This window comes from Oncorhynchus gorbuscha, linkage group LG26 (assembly GCF_021184085.1).
Source record: "Oncorhynchus gorbuscha isolate QuinsamMale2020 ecotype Even-year linkage group LG26, OgorEven_v1.0, whole genome shotgun sequence".
In the NCBI taxonomy this organism is placed as follows: Eukaryota; Metazoa; Chordata; class Actinopteri; order Salmoniformes; family Salmonidae; genus Oncorhynchus; species Oncorhynchus gorbuscha.
In genome coordinates, this window is record NC_060198.1 from 7259391 (window position 1) to 7277382 (window position 17992).

At 44.7% G+C, this 17992-nt stretch overlaps 1 protein-coding gene across 3 annotated transcripts in view; it reads left to right on the forward strand.

Annotated features, from left to right (window-relative positions):
* The window catches only part of LOC124016521 (SH3 and PX domain-containing protein 2A-like), a 140918-nt gene extending 123563 nt beyond the window's left edge, over window positions 1–17355 (forward strand). For all 3 annotated transcript variants that reach the window (XM_046332095.1, XM_046332096.1, XM_046332097.1), the window contains 6 exons: window positions 3378–3495; window positions 4901–5063; window positions 5706–5985; window positions 6286–6335; window positions 6443–6562; window positions 7901–17355. In XM_046332095.1, coding sequence (XP_046188051.1) covers window positions 3378–3495; window positions 4901–5063; window positions 5706–5985; window positions 6286–6335; window positions 6443–6562; window positions 7901–9979 — 2810 coding nt within the window. In that variant the 3' untranslated portion in view covers window positions 9980–17355. The remainder of the gene's footprint in view (window positions 1–3377; window positions 3496–4900; window positions 5064–5705; window positions 5986–6285; window positions 6336–6442; window positions 6563–7900) is intronic.
* The last annotated feature ends 637 nt before the right edge of the window (window positions 17356–17992 follow it).

The following is a 17992-nucleotide window of genomic DNA, read 5'->3' on the forward strand; positions in this document are numbered from 1 at the left end:
TTGAGAAAGAGGTGAGGAGAGAAGATGGGAGGAATTAAGGAATTCATTGAGACAGAAGCATGCATGAGTTAGAGAGAAAAGTAGGGAGTCTAACCTTACAATATTAATGAATTGTCTTATTAACAACTTATCTGAAACTACCCAGAAACACTCTTTACTAATGGAATACTTGACCCATTTGCTAAGAAATATAATATTTTTCCCCGGTTGTCAAGGTTTTAGTTACCATGGAAACGAGAGGGTAAACAAGGTAAGGAGGGAAGATACGTGCCAGGTGCTAAATCTTATGGATTAACACCACAGAGGAGGAGGCAAAATGGATGACTTTGTTGTTGTTCCTACCCTACATCAGGTCAATGGGTCTAAAGTTGTTCACTTTATCGGCAAAATACTCCCAAAGAAGACAAAGGAGGAAGCTAAATGGATCGCTAGACCTATCGGCTGCCTTCGATACTGTGAACCATCAGATCCTCCTCTCCACCCTCTCTGAGTTGGGCATCTCCGGCGCGGCCCACGCTTGGATTGCGTCCTACCTGACAGGTCGCTCCTACCAGGTGGCGTGGCGAGAATCTGTCTCCTCACCACGCGCTCTCACCACTGGTGTCCCCCAGGGCTCTGTTCTAGGCCCTCTCCTATTCTCGCTATACACCAAGTCACTTGGCTCTGTCATAACCTCACATGGTCTCTCCTATCATTGCTATGCAGACGACACACAATTAATCTTCTCCTTTCCCCCTTCTGATGACCAGGTGGCGACCGCATCTCTGCATGTCTGGCAGACATATCAGTGTGGATGACGGATCACCACCTCAAGCTGAACTTCGGCAAGACGGAGCTGCTCTTCCTCCCGGGAAGGACTGCCCGTTCCATGATCTCGCCATCACGGTTGACAACTCCATTGTGTCCTCCTCCCAGAGCGCTAAGAACCTTGGCGTGATCCTGGACAACAAACTGTCGTTCTCAACTAACATCAAGGCGGTGGCCCGTTCCTGTAGGTTCATGCTCTACAACATCCGCAGAGTACGACCCTGCCTCACACAGGAAGCGGCGCAGGTCCTAATCCAGGCACTTGTCATCTCCCGTCTGGATTACTGCAACTCGCTGTTGGCTGGGCTCCCTGCCTGTGCCATTAAACCCCTACAACTCATCCAGAACGCCGCAGCCCGTCTAGTGTTCAACCTTCCCAAGTTCTCTCACGTCACCCCGCTCCTCCGCTCTCTCCACTGGCTTCCAGTTGAAGCTCGCATCCGCTACAAGACCATGGTGCTTGCCTACGGAGCTGTGAGGGGAACGGCACCTCAGTACCTCCAGGCTCTGATCAGGCCCTACACCCAAATAAGGGCACTGCGTTCATCCACCTCTGGCCTGCTCGCCTCCCTACCACTGAGGAAGTACAGTTCCCGCTCAGCTCAGTCAAAACTGTTCGCTGCTCTGGCTCCCCAATGGTGGAACAAACTCCCTCACGACGCCAGGACAGCGGAGTCAATCACCACCTTCCGGAGACACCTGAAACCGCACCTCTTTAAGGAATACCTAGGATAGGATAAAGTAATCCTTCTCACCCCCCCCCCCCCTTAAAATATTTAGATGCACTATTGTAAAGTGGTTGTTCCACTGGATGTCATAAGGTGAATGCACCAATTTGTAAGTCGCTCTGGATAAGAGCGTCTGCTAAATGACTTAAATGTAAATGTAAATGCTTTGTTATTGTTTTATAGTTCACTTACTCTGACCCTACCTCAGGTCAATGGGCCTGCCTTTGGTAACTTTATCGCCAGAAATACTCCCAAGAAAAACAAATGGATCCCTTGTTAATGCATTGTTCAGTCAAACCCACAAACTTTTCTGACCCAATGTTAGGTCCGATGAAATCATTAGGTGGTGAATGGCTAGTGACAGCAGGATGACCTCATTGATTACCTCATGTGTTGTTGACAGGGCGAGTCGTTGGGTCAAACACTCTATCCAGTCTCCTCCACCCTGTTCCTCTGTCTGTATGTCTAGAGAACGGGATCAGTTACAGCAGGGTCTAATGTGATTTATGGCAGTGTGCTGATAACTTCCTTCTCAACTCACTGTTTGGGGCTTTGGGCCCAGCTGACTGGTCAAACTTTCACTAAGACGGTGTGAGACACACATACACATACAGTACATGTCCAGAGAGCATGCTCACACACATGATACGTATGTTTGAATACACACACACACACACACACACACACACACACACACACACACACACACACACACACACACACACACACACACACACACACACACACACACACACACACACACACACACACACACACACACACACACACACACAACCTACACACACTCCCTGTGCTACCCAGGCCCAAAGCCCCTAGGCATTCCTTACAGCTCTCTATAATTGACCCAACACACGTTCACACCTCTGAAATTCCTCTCCTCACTTCCCCATCCCACCCAGGGACACATTGGGTGTGTCCCAAATGGCACTGTAGTCATCCTATAGTGCACTATTTATTGCATATTGCACTGCTATTGACATAGTCAAATGTAGTGCACTATATGGGGTAATATAGGGGATAATTTGAGTCACAAGCCATTCTCACTCTGGACCAATTTCGATTCTCTCCCTGTCTTTATCCCCCTTCCCTCGCATGCCACTGTATATCCAACACATTGAAGCAACAGCTGCTTAAAATGGCCCTATCTATCTACCCCCCACTACTACCCCTCATACTTACACTTGGCTTTTCCCACAGTAGTTGAATCCCCCTACGGATCATCCCACTCTAGAGTGGCTGCGGGGATTTCTCTTGTCTCCAAATGGAGCCAGATAAAGATCTGAGAGCTTCCACAGGTTCCTTATCTCCAACAGGGAGGCTCCGGCTCCATACTGCCGCTCCGGAGCGCTGCAGCCATTTCAAAGTGATCCAGTCCGCAGTGTTGTTCACTCAACAGTGTTTACAGTGGCTTGTGAAAGTACTCACCCCCCCTTGGTATTTTTGGTCCTGGCTGGGTTCTAGCTGTGATAAGGAAGGGTTTGAGAGTGTTGTGGATGTGATGAGAGGTTTGGCCAGTAGAGGGTGCTGTTTTGTGTTTGTATCGGAGGATACGATTGGAACGGATACAGTCAGGGTATGCATGCTGGCTTGAAAAAATAAAACAGATCAAATGGCTAACTGGGTGATTCCCGATACTTTTACCTCTGTGTTGCTTTCTAAGAGAACATTAACTGATTGAAATACTTTGATTGTTGCAGTAGATATCTCTTGACTGGGACATTCAAGGGGAGTTCTCCAAGGGGTTCGTGACTGGGATTTACTGAACAGAAATGTTGATTCTCTCCTTCCTTTCTCTGTCCTTCCTTCCATCGACCCGTGTAGAAGAGAAGTACACGACGGTGCAGCCGTACGCCAGCCAGGGGAAGGACGAGATCGGCTTTGAGAAAGGGGTCACCGTGGAGGTCATCCAAAAGAACCTGGAGGGCTGGTGGTACATCAGGTGAGCATCACCTCCTCCCATTGGTTCTTACTGTGGAGGGACCTTAGCCAATGGAAAACATTGCTTCGGTTAAGAATTCACACCTATTAGTGATTTTATGTTGGATGGGCCCAGTTCCAATTACAATTAAATCCTTCACTCCCTTCAACAGGACCTACAGGCTAGGGAAGTGAGTGAATGACCATATTGGAATCGGACCAAACGTTAATGTACATTTTCTCACACTAATGAAATGAGTCCCCAGAGAGAGCGTTTCTATCATTATTTTCAGAGATGTGATCAAGGCTGAGGTCCATCTCATCTGATGAATGTCATTGTAAGCCATTAACATATGTGGCTCGTTGGAGATCAGGTGAATGCGTTGTGTGTGACCTGTTCGGTGGAAGAGCGACAGAGTGTGTTGTATACTCAGTAAATGTGCATTTCCTGGCCTGTTGTTTGTAGCTTCCTCATGGCCCCGAAGGCCTTGTGAGCTCCACTCTCCAGCTGATGATTACCACATGCTACTCTGGACTCTGCTCTGGCTTGCAGAACAGCCCTGTTACATCTCTCCTGTTACATCTCTCATATATAATCCACAGACCACAGGCAGCCGGAGGCACCTAGATAGGGGCGGACGGAATCAATTGAATGGTGTCGCACACATGAAACGCATGGTTACCTTGTGTTTGATAGCATTCCCCTGACTCCCTTCCAGAAATGAATATGAGCCGTCCCCCTGCTCAGAATCTTCTATGTGTATGAGGACATCTAGTGGTCGTAGACAGTCAGTGGGAGAATAAACAACATAAAGACTCCCTCATCTTTTACTGCTGATGTACCAGTGTTATTACTGACGGACATAAAGTGGAAGTAATTACACTTTGACGCCAACACACAATGCACTTTTTGACCGGTAAGGGTTACTAATTGACTGGTAAGGGTTACCATTTGACCGGTAAGGATTACCATTTGACCGGTAAGGGTTACTATTTGACCGGTAAGGGTTACTATTTGACCGGTGAGGGTTACTATTTGACCGGTGAGGGTTACTATTTGACCGGTGAGGGTTACTATTTGACCGGTAAGGGTTACTATTTGACCGGTAAGGGTTACTATTTGACTGGTAAGGGTTACCATTTGACCGGTAAGGGTTACTATTTGACTGGTAAGGGTTACCATTTGACCGGTAAGGGTTACTATTTGACCGGTGAGGGTTACTATTTGACCGGTAAGGGTTACCATTTGACCGGTAAGGGTTACTATTTTACCGGTGAGGGTTACTATTTGACCGGTAAGGGTTACTATTTGACCGGTGAGGGTTACTATTTGACCGGTAAGGGTTACTATTTGACCGGTGAGGGTTACTATTTGACCGGTAAGGGTTACTATTTGACCGGTGAGTAAACTCCCATTCTCCTGCTAGGTACCTGGGGAAGGAGGGCTGGGCCCCGGCCTCATACCTGAAGAAGATGAAGGAGGACTTCTCATCCTCGGGCAGGAAGAAGACCCCGACAGGCCCTGTGGAGATCATCGGCAACATCATGGAGATCAGCAACCTGCTCCAGAAGAAGTCCAGCAGTGAGAAAGTAAGGTTTTAAGATTTCACTTTTAACTTAAGATTTCATTTGATTGAACTTTTAGATTTTTCTTTTTTTATATATTTTTTACCCCCTTTTCTCCCCAATTTCGTTGTATCCAATTGGTAGTAGTTACTGTCTTATTGCTGCAACTCCTGTACGGACTCAGGAGAGGTGAAGGTCAAGAGCCATGTGTCCCCGAAACACGACCCAACCAAGCCGTACTGCTTCTTGACACAACGCACATCCAACCCGGAAGCCAGCCGCACCAATGTGTCGGAGGAAACCGTACACCTAGCGACCTGGTCAGCGTGCACTGTGCCCGGCCCGCCACAGAAGTCCTTGGTGCGCGATGAGACAAGGATATCCCTGCCGGCCAAACCATCCCTAACCCAGATGACGCTGGGCCAATTGTGCGTCGCTCCATGAACCTCCCGGTCGCAGCTGGCTGCGGCAGAGCCTGGGCTCGAACCCAGAAGTGCCTGAGACCACTGCGCCACCCGGGAGGCCCAGCTTTTTAATTTTTTAGCACTTTTTTCTATTTTATTAGCTTTTGTTTGATTTACGTCTTGTATTGTATCGTTTTTCTTTTACTGTGAAGTGTGTTGCCATTTTAAATGCATTTGAAATAAAGTTTGATTTGATTCAAAGGATGTCCAAACGGATGGAGATTCCACCAGTCCTGAGCGCCACATCTCCAAGAGTGAGATCAGCCTGCCCATGCCCTGTGCCCCAGGTTATAACCCCAGCCCCGACCACGGCCCGAGCCCTTGCCCAGGTCCGAGTCCTGGGCTGAGTTCTGGATCTGGGATGGGTACCTCCAGTCCTAGCCTGGGCCCTGGTGCTAGTGGCCCTCTACAGGACAGTAAGGGGAAGACAGAACCTGGTTCCCCTGCTGTAGCACGTGTCGCTCCACACAGAGTGTCGATAGGTGAGTGTCATCGATTATGGAGTTGTATGGTGATTCAAATTAGACTATTTACTCGGCTAATATATATCTATTTGACTAATATTTGGGTGCTGGGATATATTTGTGTAACTAATATTTGGGTGTAATAAAATGCCATAAAAACATATATAGTGCTGAGTGATATAACATTTTGATTGGGGTTTTACAGATATACTAAGGTTTGTACTTGTCTGTTATGTGTGTACAATAGACTACTAATTGCACTTCTATCATTTCTACATTTGACAGTACATGAGGCTAATCTATGATTCCATTCATTAGGCTCTCCCAACCTCCGACAAAAACCCCCTCCTAGAAGAGAAACAAATCTGGTAAGTCACTTTCAAATACAGTATGTATCAGAACGTTTTTTTTTACACATAAACATAGAACATTGAACTCAAGATTGCTTCTTGTTCTATTCCTCTTGTTTGTGCAGGGCTTCCAGTTACCCAAGCCACCAGAGCCCCCTACTGTGGAAGCGGAGTACTACACCATCGCAGAGTTCCAGTCCTGCATCTCTGATGGCATCAGTTTCCGTGGAGGACAAAAAGCTGACGTAAGCACCCAGAATCATAGAGATACAGTATCTATACAGATATTTACTTTCTGGATGGATAGGCTACCGTCTATATGATCTATCTCTATGCTCAGAACTGCTGTACATATGTCGGTATTGGAATCTGTCTGAGCACATTAAATATGAATGACACCTGACAGCTCACCAGCGACACAACTGCTGAAGCTGCATAGATATGGCCTTGGCGGTCTGTTCGTTTTGATGATGCTTGCAAAATACTGCATAGACGCCAACTGGATGTCAGGGTGGACATTTGACGTTAAAAGAAGGGAGCTTTTGTTTTGATTTCTCTAACCGCCGCACCAAGAATGTCACGTTGGTCATAACGAGGAGACCAAGGCGCAGCATGAGATGAATACATTCTTCTTCATTTAAACGAACTAAACAAACTAACAAACTGAATGTGAAGCTATGAACACAAGTGCTGACGTGCAACTACACATAGACAATAACCCACCAAACCAAAATGGAAAAATGGCAACCTAAATAGGACAATGTTGCTCTGATTGGGAACCATTTCGGGCCACCATAGACCTACATTTACCTAGACAAACCAAAACCCCATAGATATACAAAGAAAACCAAGACAAGACAAAAACACACATACCACCCTCGTCACTCCCTGACCCAACCAAAATAATAAAGAAAACAAAGCTGGGATGATACCCGGAATATGTAGGATGTAGGATTTTAATTTGAGCAAGTTTTCTACAGCAGGAAGTTTTCTACAGCAGGAAAATAATCCTGCAACAACAGGACATTGGGATTATTATGTGGATTATAATTAATGTACATTTGAAATTTCAAAGTGGAAATTTCCCTTCAGAAGCCTTTTAAAATCTTAAATACACAATGTCTTGCATTGCAGGAAAGTTGTCCTGCAACAGGGTGATCAAATGAAGGTCCTACATCTGTAAATGGGGAGACTGATGGTGTGATAGTGGAGGAGATGTTAGAGGGAGGGAGAGAACAGCAGTAGAGAAAAGGGACACTATTACTCTGACCCTCTCCCTATGCATTATAAATTCCAAGTTCTCCTGCAGCAGGGTGATCAAATTAAGATCCTACATCTGTATAACCACAACGCTCAAGAGATCTACATGTATGAGAAACATTGTCTGCTTCCAAAATGGCACCCTATTCCCTTTATAGTGCACTACTTTTGACCAGGACCCATTGTTTTAAAAATACTATTTTCAAAAATACTATTTTCATCAGTGTGAAATTCAAGTGAGACTGAGTATTTATTTGTAAAGCGATAGTTCCATCAAGTGTGTATCTGACTGTTGGTTATCTTCCCACCTGTCTTCTCTGTAGGTTATAGAGAAGAACTCCGGGGGCTGGTGGTATGTCCAGATCGGGGAGACGGAGGGTTGGGCCCCCTGCTCCTACATCGACAAACGCAAGAAGCCCAACCTCAGCCGACGAACCAGCACGCTTACTCGCCCCAAAGTCCCACCCCCAGCTCCACCCGTCAAAAAGCAAGACTCAGAGGAGACGCCCTCACCTTCACCCAGTCACTCCATCTCCTCATCGTCCAAAGCCACAGAATCCCCTAGTCGGCCTGCAGTATACGAGGAACCTGAATACGACATTCCCGCCGTTGGATGCGAGGGCGAGTCAGACACAGATTCCCTGAAGGGAGAGACAATACATCGCCCCCTGGAGGTGAAAATCAACAATGTGGTCTATGAGAAGTACCGTAGTTCTCCTCCGGTCTGCAAGACCTCCCCTGTGATTATCAGCTATAGAAGAAGGTCCTTCAGGTCTGTTGAAGAGATGGCCAAGGAGGAATGTATCTATGAGAATGATGGCTTCAGGCGCAGTAGTGGTGATGAAGGGGCTTCGGCCAAAGGCTGCGGCGGTTCCAACTCCCCAAGGATCTACCACTCCTCGACTGTACCCCGCAAACCCTCAGGGTCTTCACCTCTAGCAGGGGGAAAGCCATTGAAGAAGGTCGCCCCAGAGCTGAGCCGGAGCCAGTCCTTAGCCAAAGCCGACACCAGCCCCAGGTCGTCCTCAGATGAATCAGGTAGAGGTTCCAGGAGACCTCCAGGCATCCGGACGGTGGAGCAAAGGATAGGCCAGAGCCCCTCCACCAAGCTCAAGCCCTCGGTGAGGCCTAAACCTCTGCTCACCACCAAGTCAGAGCCACAGTGCTCCGAGAGAATGGACATCACTTCCCTGAGACGCCAGTTGAGGCCCACGGGACAACTCCGGCATACCGTCCATGGGCTCAAAGACTCAGAGACGTCCTCTGTCATCTCGTCGGAGGACTCCCATTCTTCCCGCAACAGCACCTCAGACCTCTCTTCCATCTACTCCAAGGGGAGCCGGGGAGATTCAGATCTGGAGGGGTTCAACCTGTACCGGACCACAGACGCCTATGACAAGGTCCAGGAGTCAGAGCTGAGCTTTCCACCTGGGGTGGAGGTGGAGGTCCTGGAGAGGCAGGAGAGTGGATGGTGGTACATTCGTTGGCGGGACGAGGAAGGCTGGGCGCCCACCTTCTACCTGGAGCCCATCCACCAAGGGAGGGACGGTGGTGGGTCCGAGTCTGACGGGCAGCGCTCTGGGTCGGGCAGCGGCACCGGGAGCAAGTCCAACAGCCTGGAGAAGAATGAGCAGCGCGTGCTGGCGCTCAACGACATCAACCTCCAGGGACTCACCAACCACCACCAGGTACACAACACGCCAGGGGGTCTGAGATCGAGGAACATTCCCCCCATCCCCTCCAAGCCTCCGGGGGGCTTCTCCAAGCCGGCTGTGCTGGTTAACGGAGCTGTGAGAATGAGGAACGGTGGGGTGAGACCGCAGTCCGCTGTCAGACCCCAGTCCGTGTTCGTGTCTGTGCCACAGCCTGCCATGGACAGTCAACACTACATGACGAGTTCCCTGAGGCGGAACGAGTCATTGGCCGCCCACAACCAGTATCGTACCGACCAGTACCGCTCCGGTTCCTCTACCCTCGGCGTGCGCCGTAACTCCTCTTTCAACGCGGTGCGTGCGCAACCCGTCATAGTCGAGACCCGATCGCGACCCTCAGAGCGCTCAATCACCACCAGGGATTCTTCGGCGGAACGATTTGGCGCCGGTGGCGGGACGGACGCCTTGAGCAGGGTTGGGGTTGTTGTGCAGCGTAATGGTATCCCCGTAACCACAGTCAGGCCCAAGCCTATCGAGAAGAGCCAGCTGATCCATAACAACCTGGGGAGGGAGGTATATATTTCCATCGCTGACTACCGGGGGGACGATGAGACCATGGGCTTCCCTGAGGGCACCTGCCTGGAGGTTCTAGACAGGAACCCCAACGGGTGGTGGTACTGCCAGGTCCAAGATGCCCTGCACCCCCGCAAGGGCTGGGTCCCCTCCAACTACCTAGAGAGGAAGAAGTAATGGCCTAGTAATAATAACAATGTCCCCCTTTGATGATGTCACTAAGAATATTGGTGATGACATCACTCCATAAGAATGTTACCCCACAAGAGCTACCACAAGCAATATGCTCCAAATATGTAAACAGATGATTGATTCTGAAAGACTTTATGTAAAAAAACTACATGTTGTTTTAACCTTATAATGAGAAAGAGACACTTTTATTTCTGGCTTACTAAAGTGTACACGTAAAAGACTAAAAGTCCAGATTTTTGCGTGCGATATGGGATATAACGAGAGACTGAAAACAGGGTTGGCCACCCCCAGTGTTAGAAACACAAATACGTTTTTGTAACTTTGGAACGATTTGACACGACACCTTTTAGAAGGGGTTTACATTAGAAAGAGAAGATAGCTGGGCAATGATGGCAAGCCTTATACCTGCCCTTGTGACTATAATGCCAAATAGGTGCCTTTCGTAGATGATCAACTGAATGGGGGTTCGAAGAAGTGGACGGAACACATCGGTGAATCAACGTCATTACCAAATGTATTACTGTGCCATAGGCCTATGAGCATGAATACCACCAAAATGATTTTTGTAACGTTCAAGAGAATCACTTGAGTAGGAGTGTTTTAAGAGCGTTACCGAGCGAATAGGATCAATCTAGAGTGTTCCGAATCAAATAAGAAAAAAACAAGAGAACAGGAGAGATATCAGTGACTCTCAGTGAGTCACAATTGAGTCCCAATTGACTCACTGAAAATGACTCATTGTTTGATTATCTTTTTTAGACATTACTGTATGTTTTGTTCTTTAATGTCTCTGTGTGTCTTTCTGTCTGTCCTTAGAGATGTATTTCTGCTTTCTTGTGAAACACTCCACCGACAGCCCAGAATTGGAAAGAGTCCAAGTTTCCTCTCTCGGATATTCGATTCTCTGAAGTTTCACTGACGGAATATCTCTGTTTGAGGTACACGTAATTAGACAAACTTTGTAGTGTCACCCCGTTTTTGGAGTCCAACTTCTTACTCTATATTTTCAACCAAGCCTACAGTATCTTGCACACAAATAAAGCCGAAACTTGTCAAGCTTGAAATCTAATCAAAGTATAGTTATTGGGAAATAAATTCCAATTGAAGGTGCTTTTCAGTTAAAACATTTTTTTTAACCTACCACCAAGATATTACTTTACACAATAAGTTTTAGTATTGTCTGTCTTAGTCCCAGACAAATATATTTGTATATATGCTTTACTGTATACAGTAAAGCAACCGCAGTTGCACAGAAAATAAGTACTGGAAATATGGCTTCATAATGATCTTTGAATCCCAGGGATATATTTCCATAGCCTCGAGCCCACAATGTGATCAAACCAAAGCAGAATATCATTGCATTGGCTATTTTGTAGCTTTACTATTGTAACGAATGTGCTGGGAGTCAGGAGGCAAGTTCAGGGAGTGTGTTTTAATTAATAAATGTAACATAATACAAAACACAAACAACGCACCTACAAGAAACAGAAACAATGGGGAAGGAACCAAAGCGAGTGAAATATATAGGGCAGGTAATCAAGGAGGTGATGGAGTCCAGGTGAGTGTCTTTATGCGCTAATGTGCATAACATGGTGCCTTAACGAGCAGCCTGGTGACCTAGAGGCCGGAGAGGAATCACACGTGACAACTATCTATTTATGGATACAAATAGCCCAATACAATGTATTCTAAAAAATAACTAAAACGAAGTTTAAAAACTGAAGAATAAAAAAATATATATTTTGATAACATCTGGACTCAGTTAATGTTCTGAACCCAAATGAAAGAATGTTGAAACATGCGGATATTGCTGTGCAGTATTGGTTCATGTGGTATGCAAGAACATTTATGTTCACTTCCTTGCTTTAAAAGTAGTTTGGTATCTACTGGATTTAGAATAGTACTGCAGGACTATTTTGAGTTATTACTATTTACTTATACATTTTCCCCAAACACAAAACTGATATTACTTCAATACGATCCCCAATTGAAAATCCAAATGAAGTACTATTTCAACTGGCTGGTGTTCAAGACTGCTGAAATATTTTTCTAACAGTGTGTGACATTTTTTCATGACATTTTCTGCTGGACAGTATTATAGTATTAAAGTATTGTACCTGCTAGATCGCAGTTATATCTGTTTTAGCCAACCATAGTTGTTTTTTGTTGTTACAGTGTGATCACACATAGACAATAATGAAGATTGAAGTTCCGTTTTTTGTGAATTAATGCACTTTAACACTTGTTTACAGTGCATTAATGTAAAGATGCAGTTGAAATACTCAGCATATTATTTATTGATAAAAAAAAAAACTATTTAATAAGAGTATTTTTTTACCTCAAGTTTTTCAACTCCTGTCTTTTCACAGGAAAATATCTCAGTCATTAGAGGATGCCAAAGCTCCTCACAATATAATAATTGGATACTGTACATGGTACTCTCTTGTGGGAGATTAATGCTACTGCAACATACTTTTTTCCATGTTGCCCTACAAACCGGCAGTTACAATGCAATACCAAATGCACTGCTGGTCAGTGAAACTTCCAACTACACAATCAATGCCTGTACATAATTGAATGTTTTCAAATTTGAATGCAGCTAAGAGTTGTTGTTTTTTGTAGTTTGTACATTTTTTTTAGTTCACTTTATTCTATTTGGCTATCTTTTTTCCCAACCTTCTAAATGATGTTTTTTCCCCCCCATGCTGTGTGCTGCAACTAGCAAAATCATGGACACTTCCTTTCTCCTTATTGGTCTGTACGTAATGCCTGATTCAAATCATATTTATTTTTGACCTAATGTTTATATCTCCCATTTCTGGTTTGACAATCAAATATGTATCCACTGCCTCACTAGACTTTACTACACCTGTCAACCTAGTACAAAAGTCAATAATGTGTGAGATACTGTATCATTTAAAAAAAACATTTCTACAGTCTGTTTGGTATGAATTTCAAGCCGTTGCATACAGATCTATAGAAGCTGAAGTTAGTTCTGCTTCACAAATGGAGGGTATAAAATGCTCCTTATCTCACCCATCATATCCCATCTAAAGCAATGGAAATCAATAATTAGGTCTATGTATAGTACAACTACAGTTGATACAGAACCCCTAACCCATCTCCCTCCCCTCGACGAAGGCATTATGTAAACGTGTTGAATCACCCATAACATTTCGCTTCAGCACATATTAATGCATATCGCTGTTGTTTAATTGAGTACAATTTACATGGCTTCTCTGCCTGCGCCTGCAAATTACAAGGGAATTGTAATGGGTCAAGCTTGACTTTTTCATATTTGGTATTATGTATTTTTTAAATATTTAAAAAAAAAAAAAAAGTTCAATGTTTTGGTCAAAATGATACATTTTTGTCTTATTTGTTTTTCCGTTTTCACCCCATTGTATTTGAACATCTTTCAGAAATGTAATAACGAGGAAATGTGCAACAGAAATAGGCATCTTTAAAAAGCATAGCTATAGAAAAACATGATCAGCATGACCTCCTCTTTCAACATGCCTAAGGATATATGATACAAAAAGATATTGTATATCCCTTAATCCATTCAAGCCCTCATCGGTCATGTAAACACCTTTAGGTCATGACTCATTTCAGGTCCACTGCTTTTTGCATATTAGCCTTTTTCAAAACAGCAACAATCTAATGGCACTAAACATACTCCTATCCCATTGGAGATGCTTACTTCCATTGAGCTACAGCACAACATGTTGTGACATGATGGACAGGATTTTTAACCAATGGCCACATAAGAATCCCTTCTGGTCCTTCCTCCTGGCTAGCGTGTGTGGCTAGTGGACTGTGAATGTCACCGGCAGAAGCCAATGACCCGGGTTCCGACCTCGTTAACATCTAGCTGTGCTCTACCACAGATCCACAGCGGTAAGAGTTGTGTCAGCATCGAGGGCCTCTAGGTACTCACCAGACTGCCTTCGAGCTGTCACGTTTGTGCCTGAACAAAATGTTTTTGTTCTTGGAGTATCTCTCTCCTCCAACTACAGTACGCAGATGCCTCCATGCCATTTGAACACAAGCCATGCTGGCCTCTTTCAACCCCGTTGCCATGGCAAAAGTGACATTTGGAACCATCACAGATGTCAACCGCGTAATGTAAACTGGGAGAGAGACTGTTAACCGGTAGTCTTGTAGGAAAACAGTGATGTGTACTACAGGGCCACCGTAGTTTAATCCATCCGCTTCCAAACCTATACCTACCACCAAATATAAGAAAACACTTTTTTTAATGTATCTCTATGTCCTCGATTAAGCCCCATGGGAATTAATTTCAGACTTGACCATGTTCTGAATGTTTAGAATCGTCTGAGGAGAAAGAGAGAAAATACTACATGGGTTTGGTTCTTTGTCCACAGATTACAACAGTGATGTTCTTGAGGTCCACTAAAACTGGTTGGTTTAAAAGTTTCCTCTACAGATTATTTTTTTCACTTATCCCCACATAACAGTTAAGGTGCTTCGTGGCTTTGGAAGGTCTCGGTTCATTTCCTTTCCCCTCCAGTGGGTTTTATAGGGAAGAAACACACACACCCTTGAGTTTTAACTTTGGTGGAGGGTGCCAGTAGCACCCATGCACAGGGCGACACACACACACACACACACACACACACACACACACACACACACACACACACACACACACACACACACACACACACACACACACACACACACACACACACACACACACACACACACACACACACACACACACACACACACACACACACACACACACAGACGAGGGATGCCATTCATGTCAGAGGGAATAGATTAGAGCCTCTACCATATTTGCGAATTCAGCCAAGTGAGACAGTCCCTACTGACGCCACACTGCCTCGACTCTCTGCCCCCGCCTCCTTTCTCTCTTTTTATTTTAACAAATTGGCGGGCCTTCTCGAGCTTGACCTTCCCTTAAGCCTAGTAATCCTAGATAGCACCAGCCGGAATGTCCTTTTTCCTTCCCGGATCTTTTTTTCTACTCTTCCTTTACTAGTGCCTCCTTGCTCACGCTTTGGCCTTTTCCACCATACTTCCACCATGTTCTTTTTCTTTCTTTCGCCTCAACCAAAGCTAGCAGTTCCCAGTGCCGAAAGCTAGTCACTTGAAGAAAGAAGAGATTGGATATGTTGAGTGTATCTAGTGTATGAGGTTTGGGTCATAGAAGCAGGTAATGTGAGATATTGTGTGTTGGTGTGTTTGAGAGAGAGGACGTGCGCACTGTGATGAGATGGATTGCGTGCAGGTGAGGTCAGGAGAAAGATAGGAGGAGGTCAGGGATGAGGTTGGTTGTGTGTGGGATGCGTCGGGAAACCTGAGATGGATCAGATTGTGGATCGTAGATGACATGGCAAGAATGAGACAGAGATAGATAACAAGAGAGAGTGAGAATGAGAGAAAGAGAGACAGGAGCTGGATACAGTTGTGGACATTGTGCTCCTCTGTTCATGCTGACTGGACTTCCATTAAAACCAGCAGCAACAGCTTCCATCAGAGACAATGAATAACACATCATACTTCCTCCTCATCTCCCATGGCTTGGGCTAATGAACTATTCAATGTACGATGCGTGGCTGTGAAATCTCATTACCAAAACAACATTTTAATTGCGGTAGTTAAAGGTTTGAAGGCCAGTAATTCTCGCGCCGGTGGGGCCCTGATAGCGGTGTAGCACAGCCACGAGGGGCTAATCTAAAACAAATGAGATTGCGGCTGTCGAAGATGGATAGATGCTCTCACTCTTTGTCGCTCTCGTTCTGTCTCTCTCCAGCTTTTTAGCGGGTGGCATATTAATCATGTGTCTGATTTATTCGGCTTTATATAATTTCCTGTGGTGAAGCTTCAACTTCTGTCTGAAGGCTTATTCTGCCCTGGTGTGAAGGGAGAGGCTGGAGAGCCAGGTTAATGAGAGAAAGGGTAGGAGGTGTGATGTTTTGAGAAAGTTAGTAGTAAGTGTTTGTGAAAGGGGTGTGAGGTGTTTAACCTAAGGGTTGTTTTTAGTAGGTATTTTTAACATAACTTTTTTAGAGTGAATTTTTTATGTTGTTTGCTCATGAAGTAAGTCAATGAATGAAAGAAAAGAAGAAGAAAATGAGAGGGATGAAAGCTTACTCAGTGCTAGAACTGATGGTAACGCTTCAGACAGGTGGAATGGGACTGCCGACTACGCCAAGTGTTACTTAACACAACAGGTGGCGTTGGGGCATTGCTTAGAATGCTAATGTATTGCATGGCTGAGGAATAGTGCATGCTGGTTCTTTTTTTGTGTTTCCTGCTGTGCTGAGACTCTCACTGTTTGACTTCCTGTTCTAATTACTACTTTATACTCTCTTTAATTAACCCTCAGACAGATACATCATGTCATATCACTCTTAGCAATAACTGCTCACACTGCTTAAAACTACCTTCCTTTTTTGTATGGGTACCAATATGGACCATATTTATTGCCACATCCATATTTTCTGGAGGGAGGATTTGTCAGATAAAGATGTGTGTCATTTCAGGGGTCACCAAATTCTTTTTAGTTTGCATAGTCAAAAGTCTTGTTATTACCTAAGATCAGGCCTTCATGAGCATTCTCTGATGCCAGTTATAGTCTAATTCCTATTTACAGTAGAAAGTAGTGTGGCAAGTCTCCAACACTGTCACAAAAACCTAATTTGTAGACAAGGCCTCAAACCAAAGTTATACTCTCTAAACCTACGCTCTGTAAACCGTCTAGGTCCTTATACCCAAACTCGAAACAATAATGACCCACTACCAGCATGTCAACTCTGTTACATCATACCACCAGTGCTTCGAGTTGGACCAAAGGAGTTGCTATAATATCTGTTTTTCTCTCTTTTTTTTAAATTTGCATTATTCTTATGCAACATTTGTGTTCAACTCTATAGAGACAACTATAGAGACTGGTCCTGTTTTCAATAGAAAGGTATCGTGGGAGGATGAAGTTCAAGAGAAACGTGTTTTCTGATTCCTTTTGTCAATGTCACTTGACGTGAGTCATTCGGTGTGACAAGATGTCATGTTGTGTGACAAGGCGATAAAGAAGCAGGACATGTCATGATATTACAATGTGGCATCAGTGAGTCAACAAGTGTATGTGAAAGTACAGCAAATGTACAAATAATCGAATCAGTCTACTCTTCAACGGGAAACATCGGAATTGGTCTGTGTGCCAGCGGTTCGTTTTGAAAACAGGGCCGTCCCTTTTTACCGTTCTCATTTTGAAAACTTTTTTGTTGTTGTTGTCTCGTTTATGTTTCCATTGTATCTTGCATTGCCCCTAAAGAGAAACACTATTAAATGTATTATCTTTGTTTAATTCATGTTGCCTCTCTGTCTTCATTTGTTAGCCTGAACACTCACATGCCATATATTACAAAACAGAATATTTACAGCACTATTAAATGTTTCAGTCATTTAGCACTTTTATCCAAGCAACTTACAAGAGTAAATATTCATACTTTTCCCCCTGTGCTGGTCCCCAGTGGGAATAGAACCCACAACCCTATCGTTGCAAGCACCACTCTCTACCACCTGATATTTAGATTTATTTATAACTTTTACATACAATCGTAGGCGACAGTCATTTTCTGGAACGACACATATATCTTCATTTGTTGTATGGTATAAATCAGAATAAGTATAATTAGACTTGGATTGTACAATTGAACAACCCTGTTTTTAGATGTATATTGTATGAGTTACGAGAGAATGTTGTAAGGGCAGCGAATGAAGACGAACTAGTATTGGTAGAGCCCTCCGTACCGCTACGAAGAAAGATGGAGCGGGGGGGGGGGGGGGGGGGGGGGGAGCATATTTAAGTGTGACAGTGTCGACAGCTGAGGAAAGCTCCCATAGGACGACCCATCCCTAAAACAGATTCTCATTGGTCAGTGGAACTATTTCTATATATCCACTAGATGGCAATCTTGAACTAGTCTGTTCTCCTCAGCCTTAGTC